Raw genomic sequence first — 22,678 nt, forward strand, 5'->3', positions numbered from 1 at the left:
AGCCAGGGCTAACACCCAAGCTTCCATATTTGCCTGCAGGCATGACTTAGGAATCTACTGGCAAAAATCGTATCTGTTGATGATACCGCCAAGCAGAGGTTGGGTCTCACACACGCACTTCTCTAACGTATTTTTCCTCTCCCCGTTTTCCGCACCTCCACTGGCACCAGTTCCCTGACGCCAGCCTTTATTTAGAGAACTTGCTGGGGGGTGGTGGGTGATAGGAGGCGAAGCTCACAAATGAGAGTAAAGTGAGTAGCTGCCCTGTCAGGTCCTGTTCAGAGGGAAAGCAGCTTTCAAATGGAAAGTTTTATAGGAGACGGGGGTCTGAGAAGAGCCTGCCAGTCAAGAACGGGATGTAGTTCAATGATAGACCGTGTCCGAGGCCCTGGTTCACACACACACACACACACACACACACACACACACACACACACACACACACACTCATACACACAGCCTGAAAAGTAAGCTACAGCCCATGCAGTGGGGGATGGTAAATTAGAAAGAACCTTGATAGATTCCAGGGTTATCGAATTCCATTTTCAGTATTAAAGATTCACTAACTAGAACGTTCCCCCATATTATAAGGCACAGAGCACCATGTTGTTTATATACCATGTCCGTCTAGCCTAGGGTCTCTCGACCACAGGCATCTTGACATTTGGGTTATCTGCTGTGAGGCTATATCAAGATTGTTTTTAACAACAGATTGCCAGTAGCACCCCTTCCCCTTAGCTGAGACAGCAGATGTCTCCTGACACTGTCAGACGTCCCACGAGGGCATTTGGAAAGTTTAGAACACATGGGGAGTTACCTTGGTATCTTGAGTATCAGTAGATTATTAGACTGAAAAATCTGTCTCTTGGGCGTTCGGTGTCTCAGTGCCTTGAGGCTTCATACTAGGCATTGAGATTAAGTCGGTCCATGTCTGGTGGACTAAACATACTAAGTAAACATTAGGAAACCTGGGTTGCATTTTTGGCCCAGGCACAACGAGAGTTGAGTGCCTTAGGTGAGATGGGTTCGTCCTCCAATGCTACACCTTCCCTCCTTCTGTGCATGTTCTTTTGTTTGTTTGGTTGGTTTGGCAAGTTTCCACTGTGCAGCTCAGGGTGGCCTCAAGCATTAGATCCTCCTCCCTTCTGCTTCTGGTCAGGCGTGAGGTAATAGCTGTGTGTTCCAAGCTCTCCTGAGTTCTTAACCTGACGCTTATGCCGGGGTTCTCAACCTGTGGCTCTCCTCCTTGGGGTTAAATGACCCTTTCACAGGGAAACGAAGACTATTGGGAAACACAGACTATTTGCATTATGATTCAAATCAGTAGTAAAATTACAGTTCTGAAATAGCACTGAAAAATCATTTAGGGGCTCCCCCAGCATGATGAACTGTGTTAAAGGGTCATAGCTTTAGGAAGGTTAAGAATCACCCGCTTTTAAAGTCTTTGCACAGCGCTTGCCTAGGAAGCGCAAGGCCCTGGGTTCAGTCCCCAGCTCCGGGGGGGAAAAAAAAAAAAAAGAACAACAACAAAAAAAAAGTCTTTGCACTTCTGGTTCTATGTGCCCAATCTCAGGGCTTTGTTCTTCCAGAGTTGGACTAAAAGTAAAAGCGAAGTATTAAAGAGATGACTTAGAATTGTCCGTACTGCATTGCTCTAAATACTCTGGTTTGTTTCTTTTCTAGATTATTTAAAGAACCTCCTAGAAGACTCTGTAGACCACAGAGACACCCAAGGTAACTCCCCTCAGCCTCGGTGTTAAATTACATTTACCTAGGGCTGGAAAGGGAAAATGCACAGAACAAAACTCACACTTGAAACTCCTTTTGGAAAGTCCCCTCAGGCAGCTCAAACTATTACCAGGGAGAGTGGCAAAGTGCTGCCTCGGGCAGGGGACAGCGGTCACAGGAGACCCTCAGGCTCCCTCACCCCACCCCACCCCTGGGGCAGTGGGCGGTCCTGGCCTGATCTGGATGCCTCTTTCCCTTGTGTTGCTCCATCACTCAGCTGTGGTGGGTTCAATCTGTCTTTCGGAACCAGATGATCCATGAGGTCATTTCCTATTGAAAATCCCTCCCACGAGTGACTAAACTAGAGGTCAAGGATGGAGTGTAAGCCAGGCACTGCGACAAACACACGTAATCCCAGTACTTGGGAAACGACCACAGGAGGATTGCCAAGTGTCTGAGGCTAGCCTGGGGTACAGATTGACCCCTGACAAAGCAACCCATAAAAGGATAACATCTAAAGCAGCCTGTCGTTTGGAGAACACTTTTGCTAGAGGCTTACCTTTCCACACTCTCTTACACCTTAACCCCTCCCCGAGCGCACACACTCTTTCAAGACAAGATTTTGCAATGTGTACCACAAGCTGACCTCAAGTACAAGATCTTCCCAGGTTTGAGGATTACAGCCACATGCCTCCCTACCTGGCCTTTTCAGTAAGGAAAATAGCACAGTACAAGGAAGTGTAGTCTCTCCATGTCAGACTAACTCTGGTTGGGGTTTCTGTTTCTCCTCATTCTCTCTTCGGTTTCTCAGAATGCATTAGCAAGTCCGTGTCCACTCCGTTAATGTTCGATTTCAAGCACATCCTGTGTATTCTGTGTTATCTTCAGATTGAGAACTTGAGTGGGCATGGGGGCTGAGGGGTGCGGCTCGGCAGTTAAGAGCACTTGTTCTTGCAGAGGACTCGGGTTCAGGTCCCAGCACCCACAAGCTGGCTTACACCAGCCACAACTCCAGCTCCTCGTCCAGCCTCTGCAGGCACCAGGCACACACACACACACACACACACACAGTGCACATACATGCAGGCAGAACACTCACACACATGAAATAACATTTAAAAAGCACTGTGCTTGTCTCACAGCCTACTTAGAGATTGGGCATCCTTCTCTCACGGTTACTTCATGTCTCCAATGTCTTCTATTTGTGTTTTGTTGTTTCATCTTTTGTTGGCTTGGCTTGAGCTTTCAAAACAAGGTTTAATTGTAGTATAGGTTGGCTTAAAAGTTGCTGTGTAGCCAAGGGTGACCTTGAACTCCTAACCACGCCCACGCGAGTGCTCTGGTTAAGTCACCAGGTTTTGCCACCCGGTCTTGCTATTTTGTTTCGAGGCACAATGACCTTGAACTCATGATCCTCTTGCCCCGGCTTCTTTTGAGTGCCAAGGACTGTGCCTCTATCCCCAGCTTAGTTTCTTTGATGTAATGTTTGTTTGTGATACTGTAAATTCAATTCAGGACACGGGCTAAGCAAATGCTCTACCACTGAGGGACACCCACACCCCAAAGTTACACTAGCATCCTATTTAAAAGAAAAAGCTTGAGGTTGCCTTAAATGATGTTCCGTGTCCTCAGTAAAGACATCGTCCAGCTGATGAAGAAATTTAAAATCTCTTTCAAAACAAATAATAAAGGAGATAGGGTTAGAGTAAGGATGCCCTGAGCTATGCTGAGTCATTTAGAAAGAGGAGACTATGACGGTTAAAGAGGCAAAGGAGTTTGGCTAAGGAAAAAGCAGGACTGTAGATGAACTTGAGTAGACAGAAGGAAGAGTAGGCACTGCTGGCCTGAGTCTGTCTTATGAAGAATAAAACATAAGGCCCAAGGCTATAGGTCACCAGTTCAGTGCTCACTCAGCATGTACAAGGCTCGGTTTGCTCCCCAGGACGCCCCCCCCCCATATCCTCATTATAGTGATCTTGATAGAGCCCCGAGCTCTGTCCCACGCCTCAAGATTTCCGTCTTCAAGGAGATGGTCAGTGAGTTTATAGATGAAGTAGAGAGTTTGAAGTGGAGGATCTGGGTCCATGGGAACCACCTACCATCAACTGAAATAGCCAGCGAGCAGTGAGGTACACTGTGTGGTCAGAAGCAGGGAGTAGATGGCATGCAGGCAGCTGTGCACAGGCCTGTACTGGGGTGACGGGAAGTGAAGCAAGTACATCTTTGAAAGGTAGACAGCCGGGGTAAAGAGGTGGAGTGGTCAGCCTCTCTTAAGGAGATGGCATGGGGTGAGAACAGTTGTAGAGCTTGAACATCAGGTGACCAAGTAGCTGTGTCTTTATCATTCATCCACTCAGTCCTAAGGTTCTCAGCCCTGCTCACCACAAACTGCAGCAAGCCAGTGAGGTGGGCATTTCCATGGAAACCATGAGGATGGGCCGTGGTTAAATTCTGGCATATGGCGGGGATTGCTATATAAACACTCCCTTGTTTCCTTTATAACAGTGATAAGGTTGTGCATTTTCTGTTTTGTTTTGTTTATGCCTGTTTTCCCCTGGTTCTACCCTCACTGGATCTTAATGTCTGTAGTCAATCCTAATGTCAATCCTAATGTCTGTAGTTCTGGCTACTCACAAGCAACCAAGTTCCCCTCAGAGTTTAGGTACTGCATAGTAGGTGCTTTGTCAACCGGGCCTGCTTATGTTGGAACCTGCTTCCTTGGTAACCAAACACCGTCTCTATTCCTGTATATTCTAGATGCCCTAGCTGTTGTCATAGAGGTAGCTAACCATGCCAATGACACCATGAAGCAAGGGGTGAGTATCCGGAGGTCAAGGGCTGGTACCTGTGGAAGCTGGAAGCCTAGCCTTCACGTGGTCTACCTTATCTCCTGTAGGACAACTTTCAGAAGCTCATGCAAATTCAGTACAGCTTGAGTGGACACCATGAAATCGTGCAGCCTGGGCGGGTAAGCGTCCTAGAATGCCTCCTACAGTCTAATACGCTGCCTGGGCACTGTCTGCAGCTATTTTCATTTTACTTCTGAAAATGAGTTGTGTTACTCTTCAGTGACCTAATCCTCATCGTTTTATCCATTCAAAACAGAATGCCGTAAGTCACAGTGACAAGCAGTCCAATTCAATTAGGAGACAGGCAGAGGACCCCATGGAGTTCCAGTAGAGTAATTTAGTGGGATCATTTGATCGTGTAAGACCAACTGAGCTCACACAGCTTTGGAGACATTGTCATTGAAAATCTTTAGGCCTTGAAGGGAAAGAGATTGCTGTTTTGATGCTCCTCACAGAACACAGAAGTGGTCTAAGAGATGAGCTCAGGAAGTTGCACACTGTAATTGTCAGGTCATTGGGTGTGCTCCAAATCGAGTACACACAGGCAATTACATGTCAGTTCATAGAGTAATCCCTGGTGCCAACACAGGACTTAGGAGACTGATCGTTATACCTGACTTCTTTTAAAATTTTCTTTATAATTTTTGGCTTCTTCCTCTTTTTTATCTTTTTAAGAAAAAATTCAGGGGTGTGTGTGTGTTTGTGTGTGTGTGTGTGTGTGTGTGTGTGTGTGTGTGTGTGTGTGTTAGAGTGAGAAAGGACAGTCGTTGGGAGGGTTCTCTCCTACCATGCAAGGCTTAGGAATTGAACTCAGTTCATCAGGCTTTGCAGCAATTACCTTTACCCACTGAGGCCTCTCATTGGCCCCTTCCTATCTTTTTGGAGACAGTCTTATATAGTCTAGGCTAGCCTTGAACTTACGTTCCGCCTCCCAAGTACTGGAATTACAGAAGGACACTCCACCTCATGCTTGGTTTATTGAAATGCTAAGAAATCAATCCCAGAACTTCCTTCAAGCATATCTTGCCCAACTGAGCAAATCGTCACCTTCTTTTCCCCCTTAAAATACTTGTTTATTTATAGTTTATGCATATGAGCGTTTTGTCTACCTGTGTATAATGTACACCACGTGCCTGCAGTACCCCTCAGAGGTCAGAAGAGAGCGTCAGATATCCTGGAACTAGAGTTACAGGCAGTTGAGCGCTGGCCTCAGCGATAGCAGCTAGTTACCTTATCCACTGAGCCACCTCCCCAGCCCCTCTATAGTTGTTTTGTTTTTTTAGTCCCATTTCTAAATTGGTATTAGGGCTTAAAAAGAGACCATGACCAAGTCACAAAGCGTCTCCACGCATCCCACAAAAAAATCAGTTCAAGGAGAAGAATGTTGAACAGGAATTCTGTTTACTGTCGTCATGTGGTGATGGGAGGACTAACCGAGTGTTTGCTTGGGTGAACTAGGTGTTTCTTAAAGAAGGCATCCTGATGAAGCTGTCTCGGAAAGTCATGCAGCCGCGAATGATTTTCCTGGTAAGCGGCTCTGTGTGGTTTGATTGGTCCAGGCCATAGCACTGCACAGTGGGAGGCACGGAGAACACATGAGCTTAGTGTGCTCACACAGCAGCTTAGTGGTATTTGGGGGTAGCCATCTTGCTTGTTTCGAGCATAGGAATTGATGAGATCTGTTATGATACTTGATCAGAATTTTTTTTCCTCTTAGAATTTAGTTTATTTCATTTTAAATTTGGAAGAATTGTTCTAGTCAGTTGTTTATTCCAGGCAGATTATAACTCTTAGTGTGATTTAGAATCCATAGAACATCTTAATAGAACTTGGAAATGAAAGAGCAATCAGAAGGGCATTTGGTCATCACCGACGAAGCAGATTCCAGCCTAAGTAAGTCCCGTAGACAAAACACCCACTACACAGTAACTAAACTCTGGGAGGACCTTGGCTGCCTGTGAATCACCAGAACGACTGGACATTAAGATTCAGGATATAACCAGGGAAAACAGGCCAAAACAGGTTACGTCTCTGACAGGTAGCCTTTATTGTGTGTGTGTTTACCGGTATCTTCGTTGCTGAAAGTTAGTTCTATGTTTTTCCTTTCAGTTTAATGATGCTCTACTGTACACCACACCCATGCAGTCTGGGATGTACAAACTGAACAACATGCTCTCCTTGGCTGGAATGAAGGTCCGTGTGTACCTTACATTTCTCACTTACCCAAACATCTGTAGAAATGAATGCCTGGGATAGTCATTCTCTCACACCCTCACCTTTCTGCTTCTGTTTGCTCCTGCTCACGCCTCTGCTCATTCCTGTCAGGAGTTTACTCTTGTGTTACCTCATCCAAGGAAGAGTTATTGACAACTACTGTAAGCAAAAACAATAGCCAATTTGATAAAAAAAAATATGAGGATGAATTAAAGAGTGATCCATTTTGTTTCTGTTTCTGTCCAAACCTCCCTGAGCCCCAAGACCCAAGACTTTGCAGTAATAAAGACAAAATAAATGCAGAGTCATAAAGATCAAGGCACAGTGAGCACTTTCAGGAGTTTAAGACTCCCCTGGCAGCACAGCATGCACTTTGAATCTCACCCACTAGGAGAGGCTCAGGGGCTTTCTCAACTACATAGTGAGTTCGAGGCTAGCTTCAGCTACTCGGGGCACTGCCTAAGTAGACTGAATAAACAGGTAGATAGGTAGGCAGGTAGCCAAAGACTGGTTGGTGGTATATGCCTTTAGTCCCCAGTACACGGAGGGCTGAAACAGGAGGATAATTTGAGTTCAGTAGCTCAAGAGTACCTGAGGCAGCATAGTAGGACTATCACGTTAAATATAAATATATATGTCCCTGTAAGGGGGTGGGTTGTCTTAGGCTTTCTATTGCTGTGAAGAGGCACCATGACCACCATAACGCTTACAAAAGAAAACATTTAATGGGATGTCTTACAGTTCACAGGTTTAGTCTGTTGTCATCATGGCAGGAAGCATGGCAACATGCAGGCAGACATGGTGCTGGAAAGTAGCTGAGACTTCTACATCTAGATTGGCAGGCAGAAGTAAGCGAGAGTGACACTGGGTCTGGCTTGAGCATCTGAAACCTCAAAGCCCGCCCCCAATGACACACTTCCTCCAACAAGGCCACACCCACTCCAACAAGGCCACACCCACTCCAACAAGGCCACACCTCCAGTAATGCTCCTCCCTGTCTGTGAGTCTGTGGAAGCCATTTTCATTATGTCATTCCCCTGCCTGGCCTATGTAGCCAGGCCTGGGATTGAACTCCTTATCCTCCAGCCATGACCTTTCAAGTGCCAGACTCAGATGAGAGCAACCATAGCAAGCCTCGTGGTTTTATGAGAGAGTCTACTCTGTAGCACAGGTCAGCTTAGTAATCAAGACGATCGTTTGTCTGATCTTCCTGAATGCCGACATCACTGGTGTGAGCCGTCATAGCCAAGAAGAGCATGCATGTTTATAGGTGTGGTGAACTTTCAACAGACACCTGAGGAACGGCAGGTGCTCCATAGTGAGACCCTCTCTGAAATAAAACAGAAAGAAAAACCCAGCCCTTGACAGAGAATCAGTGAGCCTTGCGGTATGAATTACAGACAGACATGTTGGGACAGAGCAGATATCCAGACCTAAAACTTGGAGATGCGGAAGTAGCTGCCCGTGCCTCTCATTCCAATTTGTCTGGGGCACAGAGTCGATGGCCGAGTGTGGTGGTACATAAAGCTAAATAGGGAGATGGCTGTGCGTGTCAGCGTCCAGGGGTCTGGGCAGCTCCAGCGCCGGCGCACATGTCAGATTTGCGGCATGATAAGTTTGTCAGATGTTCGTACCCTTCTTCCAGGTCAGAAAACCTACCCAGGAGGCATATCAGAACGAGTTAAAGATTGAAAGTGTAGAGCGTTCTTTCATCCTCTCAGCAAGGTAAGGGTGAGCGAGCGAGCGAGTGTGCATGAGTGTGTGCGCGAGCATGAGTGTGAGCGTGTGTTCATCGCATTTTCACGTGCACATATATCGGAATGACATTTTGGTTGGGCAGTGGTGGCGTAGGGCTTGTCCTGGTCTACAGGTTAAGGGCATCCAGGGCTGCACAGAGAAAACCCATCTTGGGAAAAAAAAACAAAACAAACAAAAAGAAATGACATTTTGCCAGCGTATTTCACTCAGATCATTTGTTTACTTTCAACATTTAGGTCAACTGGTAGACATTTTCGTCCTTCCTTCCCTAGAACTGCTTACTCCCAAGGGTACTCCACATTGTCAAACAGACAGAGAGCTGAGACAAGAACATGCTGGACACATAAAACACGTGTGTGTCAAATATTTCTGTAGTTCAACATGTGTTTCCAAACTGCTTTATCCTGTGCTAGAAAGATTTCGTGTGTCACTTAAGGTTCATAGCCTAGTGATAGCTATCTCATTAAAAATGAGGGCACCAACTTACACACAGATCCAGAGTAGAAATCAAAGTTTCCGCGTTCGCGTCCGCCGTTACTGTGGTGTATGATATCACATTACCTCACACTGAAACCTACAGTGGCTCACGTGTAATGAAAGCATGTCATAAGGCTGGGCTTCGTGGCACACGCTTACGGCCATGCAAGATTATCGTCCTCTACACAGTGACTTTGAGGCCAACCCTCGTATGAGACCCTGTGTTACGAAGCTGTAATGTAAGCCAAGCATTAAGGACACACAACGTTGTGTGGCTCCCACAAGTGTAACTCCCTGTACTGTGCTCCACGCTGCTCCGCAGACTGTGCGCTTTGATTTGGTTGTTTAGAGGCCAGATCTCCTTATGTGACCTGGCTGGCCCCAAATTATTAGCAGTCCTCCCCCACCCTTGTTTTGGGATTATAGCCGCGTGCTACCACACCCTCCTCAGTATTGTGTAATCCATGAGGTGAAAGTTTGCGGCAGCTCTGCATCCGGCCTTTCAGTGCCCTTTTGCTCTTTATAAGTTAGTGATGCATGGGTGTGTTTATGCAACGTGCAGCTCTTCACAGGAGGGGAGAAGAGGATCTAGAGCGCAGGTGTCTGTGGAGCTCCACGATCCATGAGTGGTCCTCATGGCGGCTCAGCAGTACCGTGACTACAACTTGATGTCTCTCTCAGTCATATTTCTGAAATTCTCACAATTTTTTCTCCTTATTATATCTGTTTGTATGATCTGTAATACATGATCGTCGATGTTAACATTTAATTGGTTTTGGGCACCATGATCATGCGTACATGATGTTGAACTTAACTGGGAAGTATGTTTTTCTGACTTCAAACTGACTGTTTCCTCATATGTTTCCCTCTCCCATGTCCTATTTTCTTAGACAAAATTCCCCTACCATGGACTATAAGTGTTCAACCCACAGGAAGAGTTACACATCCCTCACTTTAAATCAAAAGCTACAAGTGATCAAGGTTCATACGGAAGGTGTGTCCAAAGCCCCAACAAACAGAAAACTAGGCTTTGGGGTCAGTTGGCCGTGTCATAAGTGGAAAGGAAAAGTTCTTGAAGTTGGTTATGCTACTCCACCAATACGTGGATAAAAGGAGCCTTGCTGTTTCATGGGGTTCATTCGAGTGATGTGGATAGAAAATGAAATCAGTAGCAGCAGTCCCTTAACCGAAGCCTGATCTCAAGTAAGGTCCTGTGTAGTTCTGTGACGGTCAGGAGAGGGGAGGCACTGCAGCAGAGAGTGTGACGCCAGCATGGGTCGCTCCATGAGGTTCATGCCGTGTCTCAGCAAATGCAAGCAGATGATGAACAGGGAAAGCAGCAGCATGCTGACACAGGTGTGCATGCTGACACAGGTGTGCATGCTGACACAGGTGTGCAGTGACTTACACGGAAGATGCGGTGACTGCACAAGGTGGTGTACCAGCCAGCACATCTGTAGCAACGGCCATCTGAAACTTGATAGCTAAGGAGGAGTTGGTACCCAGCTTCCGGATCGTGTCTCCACGCATGACCCCCTATGCTTCATTCTTCTGCCTTTTACGGGAAGCTCCCCTATCTGGCATCCATTACTTCTGTCAGTCAGTAAAATGGAGCCTCTGCCTTTGGCCAAGTATTGTACTAGGCATAGCGGCATAGTGGATGAGTGAAAGAGCCTTTCCTCACCAAGCTTGTCCACCAGAGCAGACAGAGAGGAAGGAAGTTGTGGTTAAGTAGAACACAAGAAGAGTACTACTTGTTGTGTGACTGTTAGGTGAGCTAGTATAGGGCAAAAAGGACCTGAAGATAGTCCCTGAGGGGCTGTCGTGGCCACTGACTTGTGAAGGGTAGGTGTTGGATCACTAAGCACAGACAAAGGGAGGGGCGTCCTGGTCCTTAGGAACAATGACTAGAAAGATCCTGAGGTAGAAAGAAGCATGTAGAATGAACTAGGAAATGATGGGGAAAGGAGAGAGAGAGAGAGAGAGAGAGAGAGAGAGAGAGAGAGAGAGAGAGAGAGAGAGTCAGCACTTGAAGTAGAGTAGTAGTTTCGGGAATAATTGAGGCTGGTGTGAACGTTGAACTTGTGGGGCATCAGCATGGAGCTTCAGGCTCCCAAGGATCGCAGTGTGAGAGAGAGGCCTGGGCTAGGTGCGTGTGTGCGTGTGTGTGTGCGTGTGTGTGTGCGTGTGTGTGTGCGTGTGTGTGTGTGTGTGTGTGTGTGTGTATGTCTGTGTGTGTGTGTGTGTGTGCGCGCGCGCACATGTGCGTGTGTTGAATGCCATCATCCTGGGAGATGACCAAACCTATAAGACTGAATGACGGTGCACAGAGAGACTTCGGGTCCCTGTGAGACACTTGGAATTCTTCAGGTCCTGTCAGTCCCTCTGCAGACTTGCCCTGCCACCTGAACAGAACAGTGTTCCCTTCTATGTATGCATTATGTACTGGTTACTTTTCACTACCGGAAGGTGTGAGCCCTTAGCTGAAACCGAGTTGTGTGTATGGTTCACCTCTTAGTCCCTAACCCATAATAATCACCCGGTAAATGTAGTTCAGAAGAGCCACAGTAATGCTGCCTCTAACCATCAGTGTTATACCCTATAGTCAGCACAAACATCAGTGTGACAAGGTCTGATGTACCAGAAGTCCCTCTGACTAGACAGTTCTCTCTCTCTCTCTCTCTCTCTCTCTCTCTCTCTCTCTCTCTCTCTCTAACTCATTGCAAAGAGAAGAAAATAATTTTGCTTGGCAAAAGTTCTCCTTCTGTAGATGCTATATAAAACAAAGCCAACTATATAAAATATACTACAGAAACAAAGTACTCAGCCTGTTTGTCAGTCTAAGGAAGATGTGGGTTCTTTTGCTATTCATGCTACAAAAGACCTTAGGATGTCAGCAGTGGATGCTTCAGGCAACTGTGTGTGGTCTGTAAGAAATGTGTTATCAAGAGCTGGTAAACATCGTCTTGGCAGAAGCCTGCACAAGAGAGCGCCAGGAATGATTAAACAAAAGAACAGCATATGTGACATGATTTGCACAGTCAAATCACATTCCGCATGCTCCCGGGGCTCCAAACAAATCCAATAGCAATTCTCAAATTAGCCATCTGCCTCTCTGTTTTCGGTTACTTTGAGCAAAGAGCTGGCAGTGGAAGGAAGGCCGTAATGATTCATGAATGTTTGCCTGGGAGTCCGAGAGTCTGTTCCTATATTGTACCTCTTCAGAGAACACATAGCAGATGGTGCCATCGTGGAAGTGAAGGTTCAGCCCTTCACTGCGCTTGGGTCTCAGCTCAGGACTCAGTAACCTGGCGTCTACAGTGCCAGTGTCTAACACTGTTGTTCCCCAGTTCCTTGTCCCTACACGGTGACAATATCTCATAATCTAACAGGTGAAGTAAGAATACATCTATGAGCATCCCATGGGCTCCCACGATGAGCAATGATGACATCTGTGAGGCATTTAGTGCTGTTGGCCGAGTGTGGCAGCCATCTTTGGCAGTAATATTAGAACAGTAGAAGTGGCAGGCATATTTCATTTGGTTTAGAAAGAAAAATGTTATTTCTCTTTTTGTTCTTTGTATATAATGAAAATTTGGGAAATATATTAATTCTGTAAATTTTTCAACCATATAAGTAAATATCCTAAGTGGCATTTATCGGGGAAGTACATTACTGGAGGTATTTATATGGGAAAGGCGAGTGACTGTAGTATCTTCCCCAGTAATGAGGGAGCCAGGACCGTGCAGATCAGTAGTGGGGAGAGCATGTGGCCTATGATTCTTGAGGTCCTATGACTGATCTTCAGCCCTGCAAAGGGAGAGGAAGACAAAAATCATCCAAAAAGCAGTACTCTGTGCCCATATTCCCCCGTTCGTGATGGAGTTCTGTTTGTTTCTATCCCATTCTTACGATAGGACTGTTTATACTTAAAAGTAGAGTGAATAGTACAATAAGACCCTGAGCTACAGAAACCAAGAACGCCACTAACTTTTCTTGTTTTACAGTTTTCTAAAGTGTTTTAAATCCAGTTGTCAGGTCATTTTGTACCCTTTAATATTATGATTCAAGAAGTTGAGATTTCTTTACACAGTTATACTCTCCTTGTGGTGGACTTGTTGACTGTTAAAGTCTCCTTTCTTCCCCTTTCCTCTTCTGTGTGTGTGTGTATACACACACACACACACACACACACACACACACACACATTCACATATTTAAATCACCTAAAGTGTGCCAGGACGTTTGGAATATGCAAAACAAAATTTTAAATGACTTCATAACTGTCTCCATACCAATATCGAACGGGAATTAACCGGAGTCTTGGGGGGAGAGGCATGGTTGAAAGATGCAAAACAAGAATGGCCTCTTCTAGGCCGGCCTCTTTCACACCGGAGGGGGGTTGAGGACAACGTTTGGTGACAGAGGAATAGGAGCAAAGCTTAGGTACTGTGTAGCTTGGAGCCCTGACAAGGCAGGCAGTTTCCTTTGTTTACTTCTTCAGCTAAAAACAGGTTCCTGTCACCTCACTCCCTCTTGTCTTCCCGATCCTTCCACAGTGTGCCTTTACATAATATCATAGTTCTTAGCACGACTCCACTCACCTCATACTAAAACTAAGCAAACTTAGCAGAGACGAAGTGGTTAGATATCGATGCCTGAGTTAGTTTCTGCTGGTCTGAGTAGACGGTAGGTGTTCATCAGCCTCAGGGTCTTAGGGTCTTACTGCTGTGAACAGACACCGTGACCAAGGCAAGTCTAATAGGTGACAACATTTAATTGGGGCTGGCTTACAGGTTCAGAGGTTCAGTCCAGAATCATCAAGGTGGGAGCATGGCAGCATCCAGGCAGGCAAGGCAGAGGGGGCAGAGGGCGAAGAGAGACATGCAGTTAAACAGGTAGAGGACAGGCAGCTAAAGAAACAAACTTTTAAAGTTTGCAGAAGCCAGCAGAAGCAAATGGTCCACTCCTAGGAGATGTATGTGAGGGTTTCGGCACCAGCTGTGTGAGAGGAGATGCAGTAAAGAAGCTGCCTACATGACCATCAGTCTCTATTGATTGAGGAAGGTGTCTATGTAGATGACAAGGAGAGGGGGCTTGGGAGTAGGAGTGCAAGGAACAGCCAGAGGCATCAGGAAGAGCCCAGAGCAGAGAGAGAAAGAAGCAGACTGAACATGGCCAGCAACTGGACATAAGGCCAGGGCTAAGGAAATGGAACAGTGTGAGAAACAGAGAAGATAGAGTTGGAAAATGATAGAGCCCATGTGGGAGACAAGTGGGGGATGGGAAGCTTGCTGTTATACAGAGAACAGTGGGTGTTTGGGAGGGAGGAAGCATGAGGATGTAAAATGGCCAGGATGCTAGCATGGACGTGGAAATGTCTAACCGGTGCTGTGTCACGGAAGGAATCTGGAGGCCAGCATGGTCTTCAATACGGAACCACGGGTAGCCATGTTCTTCTGCCAGAGGTAAAGAAAACGGACTGCTGTTGGCAGATGGGAACCAGTTTCGCAAGTTCCTGAGGAATGCTGGTTGTATCTAAGTGCCAGCTTCCTGTAATCCAGGTTTTAGACAGACGAGCGGGCCTGCCCTTTTAGGGGGAAGATGGAGTACCCTTTGGACCTGATAGGAGGGTGGTATTAGTTGTCAGGGAGAGGAACAAAAGATAGAGGACTCAGTGCTGACATCTGCTTGATGGAACCTTTTGCTCCCACCAGTTCTGCCTCAGAAAGAGACGACTGGCTGGAGGCCATATCCAGGGCTATAGAAGAGTATGCCAAGAAAAGAATCACCTTCTGCCCCAGCAGGAGTCTTGATGAGGTACTGTTGTCTTCTCTCTTTCTGGCCTCACTTTCAGGATTTGCTTTTCATTTAAGCTCACAGAGGTTCAGGAAAGGAACTTGTTTTTCAGAGGTGGGTTGGAGGAGGTTGTCCTCATAGTTTCTCCTAGTTATAAAACTGAAGTGTCGAAAACTTTACTTATTTGCCTGTGTGTGTGTGTGTGTGTGTGTGTGTGTGTGTGTGTGTATGTATACATGCACGCTCATGCACACACATATACACACACACATACACACACACACCACCCATGGGAATGTGTTGGTGGGGGGGTTCTGTGTCTCTCTATCTCTGTGTGTTTGTATCTGTGTGTCTGTGCTGGTAGGAGCGTATTTGGGGGAGGGAGTGCGTGTCTCTGTGTATTCTAGGGATTGACTCAGGAACTTAGACTTAGCACAAGTTCTGCCCCCCCAGCTCCATCCCCAGCTTTCACCTTAGGAAGCAGAGAATGGATAATTTAAGGAAGAAGCCAAGCATCGCAGTACCACAGGCATCTTTTGCAGATGACTTTGCAGCAGAGGATTTTCAAGTGTTAACGTACTGAAGACTCAAATACTATGTTAGCCCACCCCCCACCCCCACCCCACTGATGCCAGCAGCACCATAGAAACCTCCTAAAAAGATGTGGTTCTGTCTATCACAGGCAGCATACACCAGATAATCAGAGTCATTCTGCTTCCACAGGACTCAGAAAGGAAAGAAGAAGTCAGCCCTCTTGGGGCAAAGGCTCCCATCTGGATTCCTGACACCAGAGCCACCATGTGTATGATTTGCACAAGTGAATTCACCCTGACCTGGAGAAGACACCACTGCAGGGCCTGTGGGAAGGTCAGAGGGACCGCATCTGTTCCCGTTGTGATGTCTGTGGCTCTGGGCTATGCACAGTGAGGGAGTATTTCCCTCAGAAGTCACTGAAGTATACAAGCAGGAAGGACAGCACTAGCGAAAGCAGCGATGTTGTCTGATCTATATGTTTAGGGTTGGAGTAGGGAATATTCTTAGGGACTCCCCTTTCTCCACTCTCCAACCATGGTTACAGTACTATTGCAGTCACAGAGGACATACATCCAAATATGGAAACTCAGCCAGGCACGATGGCACTTGCCTGTAATCTCTGCCCTCAGAAAGCTGAAGCAGGAGGATCTCCATGAGTTTAAGGCCAACCTTTTTGTCTTAAAACACAAACAAAATCCCAATTCTATAGACTCATATTTATACTACGTCTTGGTTTTTTTAGCCTTCTTCCTGTAGACAAGATCAGTAAGAAGGTCTCTATGTAGAATTGGCTGGCCTTGAACTCACAGAGCTCCACTTGCCTCTTCCACCTGGTTGCTGGTGTCAAAGGTGTGTGCCCTACGCCTGCCTCAGCAAATCAACTTAGGAAGAGAAACGATTTACCTTGACTTACACTTTGTGACTTTAAGCTCAAGACAATTGGCCTGTAGTGTTGGGGTTAAGGCAGCATGTCGTCTGAGAGCATGGAGTTGGCAAAGCCATTGACTTGATAGTTACAAATGAGAGAAGTGGAAGAAATGACCGCAGCATCCCCTCTAAAGATCCAACACCCTAGCAACCTTTTCAAGTTTCTGCCTCCTCCCAAGTGGGAACTTCAACAGCACATGGGTCTCTAGAAGAGATTTCTGACCCATACCAAAGCGTAAGCTTTCAGGGTTTCTTTGGCAGAATGAACACAGTGACAGGGAGCTCCTTTGACTTACAGTCGCAGGGAAGTAGTGTTGCTGTGGCAACGATGCTTAGGGATGCTAAGGGGTGATGCTTAGAATCGGGTGGTCAGCGACCGACAGAACTTCCTGCACACTGGGCGGTGTTCTGAAGCCTTGTGTTAGCACATTATCTGTGAAACGAGCCCTCAGGGCTCATGCATAGCCTCTCAAACGTGGCCGTGTAAGCGCTCCCACTACCTGCAGGAACGTGGAGAGAAGGGAGATTTAGTCACTGTCAAACTGTTTCGAAAGGGGACCGTGCTATAAACTGCAGCCGTTTTCTGTAGATTGTAGTCTGAAGTTTTTCTGAATGAAATAATTCCCGTGTGCTTTCAGATCGTGTGCCAAGCTTGCTCGTCCAACAAGTGTGGCTTGGATTACCTGAAAGGGCAGCCGGCGAGAGTGTGCGAGCTCTGCTTCCAAGAGCTGCAGAAACTAGGTAACATAGAAGTAACATGTAGCCAAGCGGTCTGACCGCTCAGATGCTTTCAGCCGTCCAGAAGAGCCAGCGCGAATGCAGACTTGTCATAATGCCACTGATTCCTAGAGAAATTAGACTGGGCCTTTTTTTTTTTTTAAGCAATGTGAAATGGTTCTACTAAGAAAACTAATTATTGAATTATTATTACAGAATGGAATGCTTAACACGAAAGGTAACTTAAACCCGGGAGCTATTTGAAGTTTCAGTTTACTAAGTAGTGTTTCATTTATGTTCCTTGAGTTTCATTCATTTTCACGTGCATGAGTGTTTTGCCTGAGCAAGTGTCATGGTATACCACAGATAGTGACCACATGCATGTGTGGCACCTCCAGAGGTCAGAGGAGGGTGTTGGATCTCCCGGAACTGGAGTTAAGAGTGGTTGTGAGCCAACATGTGAGTGCTGGGTAACCTTAACCACTGGGCCGTCTCTCTCTAGTCCTCATTTTTCAGTTCGAGATGGCTTTTCCTTTCTTTCTTCCCCTCACCCAGAGGACCAAACCCAGAGCTTTGCGGGTATGAGGCAAGGGCCTCACAGGTGAGCTGCATTCCCCAAATGTTTCTATCTGCAAAGTAACACAGTGTGGAAGCTTGCTGGCTGGCACTTGCTTAGTGACGTCGAGTCCGCTGGATGATTGGTTTTCTGTTGACTTCTTTATTGAGATGATTTCTTTGTGTAACCCATAGTAGGCTGGAGCTCTCAGCCTTCCAAGTATTACCACTGCTCGTTTGCCCACAAGGCAAAGTAAACCCAGCTTACCAGCCTGCTCAAGTCTGTAGTTTACATTTCTGAAACTCATGGGATCTAAATTCTAAAAGCATTTTCCTGCATATCCATGAAACATAGCTTATTAGGAAAGAGGACTACCTATGCAAATCACTGAGACGCCATGCTGTCTTAGAATCCAGGTTTTTACAAATCAAGTTTCCGAGTTTCAGAAGACACGCAGTGTGTATTCTTTGTTGTCTGTTGCACCCTTTGTTCTCTCAGTAAACCAATGTGAAGCGAAAACATTCCTCTCTCACCACCCAACTCTGCCGAGTCACTAGATCTTGTCAGTTCCATCTCAAAACAGTCTCACTTGTCTTGTTTCGTGTCAACCATAACGGGAGTGATACTATATTAATACCATGTGGCAAATTCCTCCGCCTGCCTACAGCCTTCTCTAAACGCAGTCTGGGAGGAGTGTGGCTCAGTAGAAAGTGCCTGCCTACCGTGTGCAAGGCCTGGGTTTTATCCTTAGCACCATGAAAAGCAAAGCCGTGAGACAAGGATGAGAGCCGGGGAGGGTGGCCCACACGTGTAATCCAGCACTCAGGAGGGAGGCTGAAGCAGGTAGATGGCCACAAGGCCAGCCCGTTCAGTCTTCCCTGGCCTAGTCAGCATTCCAGATCTCCCAGAGCCACCCTACCCCGATTCCGCTCCTAGCCTCGTCATTCAACAAGCTCGTGTTCTGGTTCACACATCTCTGCCGTCGTCTCTATCCGCCTCTAAGTCAGTAGGGAAGTAAGATTGATTGTCATTGTATGTTTCAGAATTGATCGATTGACGGTTAATTGAGATGGAGTCTCATGGAACTCAGGTTGAGGGAGAACTTGGCTGGGCTGAGCAAGGACAGACCTTGACCTCCTGATCCCCCTGCCTCCATCTCCCAAGTGCTGGGGCGACAGGCGTGGGCCAGGCCCATCCCCTCACAAGGAACCGTTACTTTACCTTTTGACTCTGAGGACTGAACACAGGGCACTGTGCCCACAAAGCAGGCACTGTGTCACTGAGCCGTGTAGCTGACTGTCCCAAAATTCTAAGGACACAGAAATGTGGTCTTTTCACACGGTTCGTAGTTCAAGAAGTCTATGTCTGATCAACTGAGCTCCACTCAGCCCTCACCTTCTGCCTCGGTCTCTTGAGAGCCCTCTCACGGGCATCCTGTGTGTCGCTGTTTACTGATTTTAGTAGTGATTCTGAGTGCTCCCCCTTGCTTGCCACATGAGCATTTCTCTCTGTTGCAGATCACCAGCTGTCCCCCAGGATTGGGTCTCCTGGAAATCACAAGTCTCCTTCAAGTGCCTTATCTTCAGTCTTACATAGCATCCCCTCAGGGAGGAAACAGAAGAAAATCCCTGCTGCCCTCAAAGAAGTAAGTGCATCCTTTAAACCCGACGGGGCTGGATTTCATAAAGAACGGCATCATTTCCCGTCCCCTTTAGGACATCAGTTTTAGTCCTCTGATGGAGATGGCAGCTGCCTGGAAGGTTTTCTTCACTTTATGACCCAAGTCACTGACAAGATGGCTGCAGAAAGCTGTGGGTGCCCAACAGCAGACCAGAGTGCATGCTGACCTCGGGGCTCCCTCACTATCACAAGTATCTGGTCCACCTTTCAGAGTGCACGCTAGCACCCCAGCACTTCTCCCCCCCCTGAACTCCAGCTCACAGAGTCTCACAGCCTGGCTGTCCTCACTCTGCCCTGCTCCTGGGTCCTCAGCCCTCTCTAGCCCGTGCCCTTCTCCCCTCTCTAGCAGATGGCCCTGGCCCTGTCTAGTCTGCTGGCCAAGTTCAGGCTCCTCCTTTCTGTCTTCTGCCCTGGCGTCTCTCTCATATGTACAATAAAACCCTTAACCATCTCACAGAGCGGCCATGGTGGCACAGTTCTCTACTGCACTCCCTCAAATGCAGAGAAAACCCAGTGTTATTCTGACACGTCGTCATGGTTATGGCTTTCAGTAGCTTGTGGTTACAAGTACCCGCTTTTTACTGTGGTGTTTGTTCTGAGAACTACTGAACTACACACAGGGCTTGCTCCTTCTAGGTGTCAGCGAACACAGAGGACTCCACCATGAGCGGCTACCTCTACAGATCCAAGGGCAGTAAAAAGCCGTGGAAACACCTATGGTTCGTCATCAAGAACAAAGTGCTCTACACATACGCTGCAAGCGAGGTGAGACGGACGCCGAAGAGCGACTTTGGGGGTTCGTTTTATGTAGCACCTGGAAGGGAGAAGCATGAGTTCAAGGTCAGCCTCAGTTAGAGAAGGAGTTTGAGGCTACCTTGAGTTACACGAGACTCTGAGAAGAAGGAAGGGAGGAGCAGACATGGTGGTCTATGCCTGGAGAATCCAGGCAAGAGAATTACTGTGAGTTCCGGGTCTGCCTGGGCTATAGAGTGAGACCCTGACTCGACCAGCCAGAGTCCCGGAGTTCCTGGGCGGGATCTAGGTGAGAGTCACGGTAAGTGCGTGTGTGTGTGTCTCCCTCCATGAAATGAGTGTTCCTCACCGACGTTCCTTGGCTATAGTGCAAACCATACTTCAGTGGCTATAAGCAAGGTGAAAGCTGGCAGGTGGCTCACCGCTCACGAAGTAGAACCAAGCTGCCAGAAGTACTGTGTGTAAAATCGAGCTCTACAAATCAAGACCTTTCAAACCCGCTTAGAGCTCCATCTGAAAGCCTGCCTTCCTTTTGCCTGTTTTTAAATTAGGATGTGGCAGCTTTGGAAAGTCAGCCCTTATTGGGATTCACCGTCGCTCAAGTCAAAGACGAGCACTCGGATCCTAGAGTGTTTCAGCTGCTGCACAAAGGCTTGCTGTTCTACGTGTTCAAGGCAGACGACGCCCACTCCACTCAGAGGTCGGTAATGAGAGTGTCCCTGTCCACGGGAGCTGCCAAGCCCTCCTCTTAGACGGCATTTCAGAAGCATGGATGACAGCTCAGAATCGAGCCATCCAAAACGGGAGGATCTAACCTGTTACTCGGATAGTTTTAAAACAGGAGATGGGTGGTCTTGTCCATACTGTTTGTCTGCATGGGTCTCGGGAGGAAGCGCTTGGAGTTCTGCTGAGGAAGGCAGACCTGCAGGAGCAAGCCCTCTCCCTCAGAGAGGGCAGAATTCCCCCATGCAGTTGTTCTGTGGACCAGCAGGACATAAAACACCTGCTGGCTAACGACAGCACATGCTAAGAGACTCACGGCTGTTTCTAGTGACAGTATTTTTGACGGTCAAGGCTGAAACAGTCTCTTAGGAGACTCCCTGCAGCTGTGTATCTGTGCAGTGAAGGCCCCTCAGCTCGAAAGCTCAGCTCTCCTCTCACTTGATTTAGTCGGCCTCACAAAGCACGCTGCCGCTTTCATTTCAGAAGGGGTTGGTCCTGTTTTCTCAGCTTTGGAGTTAAGTCTGGGGATCAGGCATCAGATGAGGGCAGCCTTGCAGGCCATTAAGAGCTAGTGTGCTAGAATTACACGTGTTCCTGAGTACCCACCAGGCATGGGGCTAAACTCTGAATCATCCCCCTGCCTCCAGCTGTTTTAGGAAAAGCAACAGTGTCTAGTTGTTATTGCGTGTGTATGTATGTCTGTGCACACATGCGTGCTGGTGGAGGTCGGAAGGGATGGTCGGGTCCTCTGGTTGTGAGCCACCCGATGGGTGCTGGGAAATGTGTAGACAGTCGGTGCTCATAAGTGCTGCATCTCTCCAGCCCCTGTGGAATTTCCTAAAAGCATTCTATTATAGCATAACATAAGCGATTGGCACCTAAAATGTGTTGTTTTGGAAACCCTGTCCTTGACATTTGAGCTGAATGTTGTAAGCCGTTCTTAGATTTAGTGGTTTCAGATGACCATAGCTCACTCCGGTCGTTCTTCTGTAATGTGTTACTGTAAAAGCCATATATCAGTAAGCGTGGGGTGGAGTAGGGCCCAGGCAGTCCAAACACAAATGGGCACAGCCCGAGGGTCTTCTCAGTAACTGCAGCCGTGCGCTACCAGACGAGGCTTTTAGACTGAAGGATTTCTGATGACTTCTAGGAAATTTTGGAAATTATGTTGTATGTAAATTTTTTATCTTATAGTTGACCAAATGCCAGATCAGTTCCCTTTCATTGAGAAATGTAGAACAAGTTTGTTTTAAGGGATTTACAAGGGAGTTTTGGTTGGTAGAATTGAGAGGAAAAACAAAACCATAGCTAGTTTCCAAAACTCACTGAGTCAGGACACCTGAGAGAGAGAAAAGGAGTTGTAATAAGGGCCTTTGTTGGCATACCTCTTCCATAGCCAAGTAAATACACACATGTACATGCACACGCACACACTCAAGCACATACTCACATATACATACATACACTCACATATTCATACACACATACACACACATACTCAGGCATATATATATATATACACATATACTCAACACACACTCAGACACACATATACACACATACTCAACACACACATATACATACATACTCACACACATGTACATACACACACATATACACACTTATTCACACACATGTACATATACAGGCATACTCAACACACATATACATACACACATGTACATATACACACATACTCAACACACACATATACATACACACATATACACACATACTCAAACACACACTTGTATATACATACACACACATTCAAACACACACATACACAAATGCTTAACATTCCTTTACTGTGTGTGTGTTCCAAAATGGCGTTAGTGTGGGGGTAAGAGGATAGTCTGCAGGAGCAAGTTTCCAACTTCCACCAAGTAGGTCCCAGGGACCCTAAACTCGGGTTGTCATGCTTGGTGGCAAGCATCTTTACCTACTGTGCCTTCTCACTGAT

General features: G+C 46.9%; 1 protein-coding gene across 2 annotated transcripts in view; it reads left to right on the plus strand.

Moving 5' to 3' along the window:
- The window catches only part of Fgd6 (FYVE, RhoGEF and PH domain containing 6), a 115,511-nt gene that overhangs the window by 88,282 nt on the left and 4,551 nt on the right, over positions 1–22,678 (plus strand). Inside the window, exons 9-20 of one of the 2 annotated variants that reach the window (XR_015624340.1) lie at positions 1,684–1,734; positions 4,486–4,544; positions 4,625–4,696; positions 6,036–6,104; positions 6,687–6,774; positions 8,442–8,516; positions 14,744–14,846; positions 15,549–15,692; positions 16,925–17,027; positions 19,077–19,204; positions 19,876–20,004; positions 20,544–20,692. Coding sequence is in view for 1 of the 2 variants with exons in the window: in NM_001137645.1 (NP_001131117.1) it covers positions 1,684–1,734; positions 4,486–4,544; positions 4,625–4,696; positions 6,036–6,104; positions 6,687–6,770; positions 8,437–8,516; positions 14,744–14,846; positions 15,549–15,692; positions 16,925–17,027; positions 19,077–19,204; positions 19,876–20,004; positions 20,544–20,692 (1,171 nt within the window). In the remaining variant the exon portion in view is untranslated. 2 annotated transcript variants of the gene reach the window in all.

This window comes from Rattus norvegicus, chromosome 7 (genome assembly GCF_021556685.1).
Source record: "Rattus norvegicus strain SHRSP/BbbUtx chromosome 7, alternate assembly SHRSP_T2T, whole genome shotgun sequence".
In the NCBI taxonomy this organism is placed as follows: domain Eukaryota; kingdom Metazoa; phylum Chordata; class Mammalia; order Rodentia; family Muridae; genus Rattus; species Rattus norvegicus.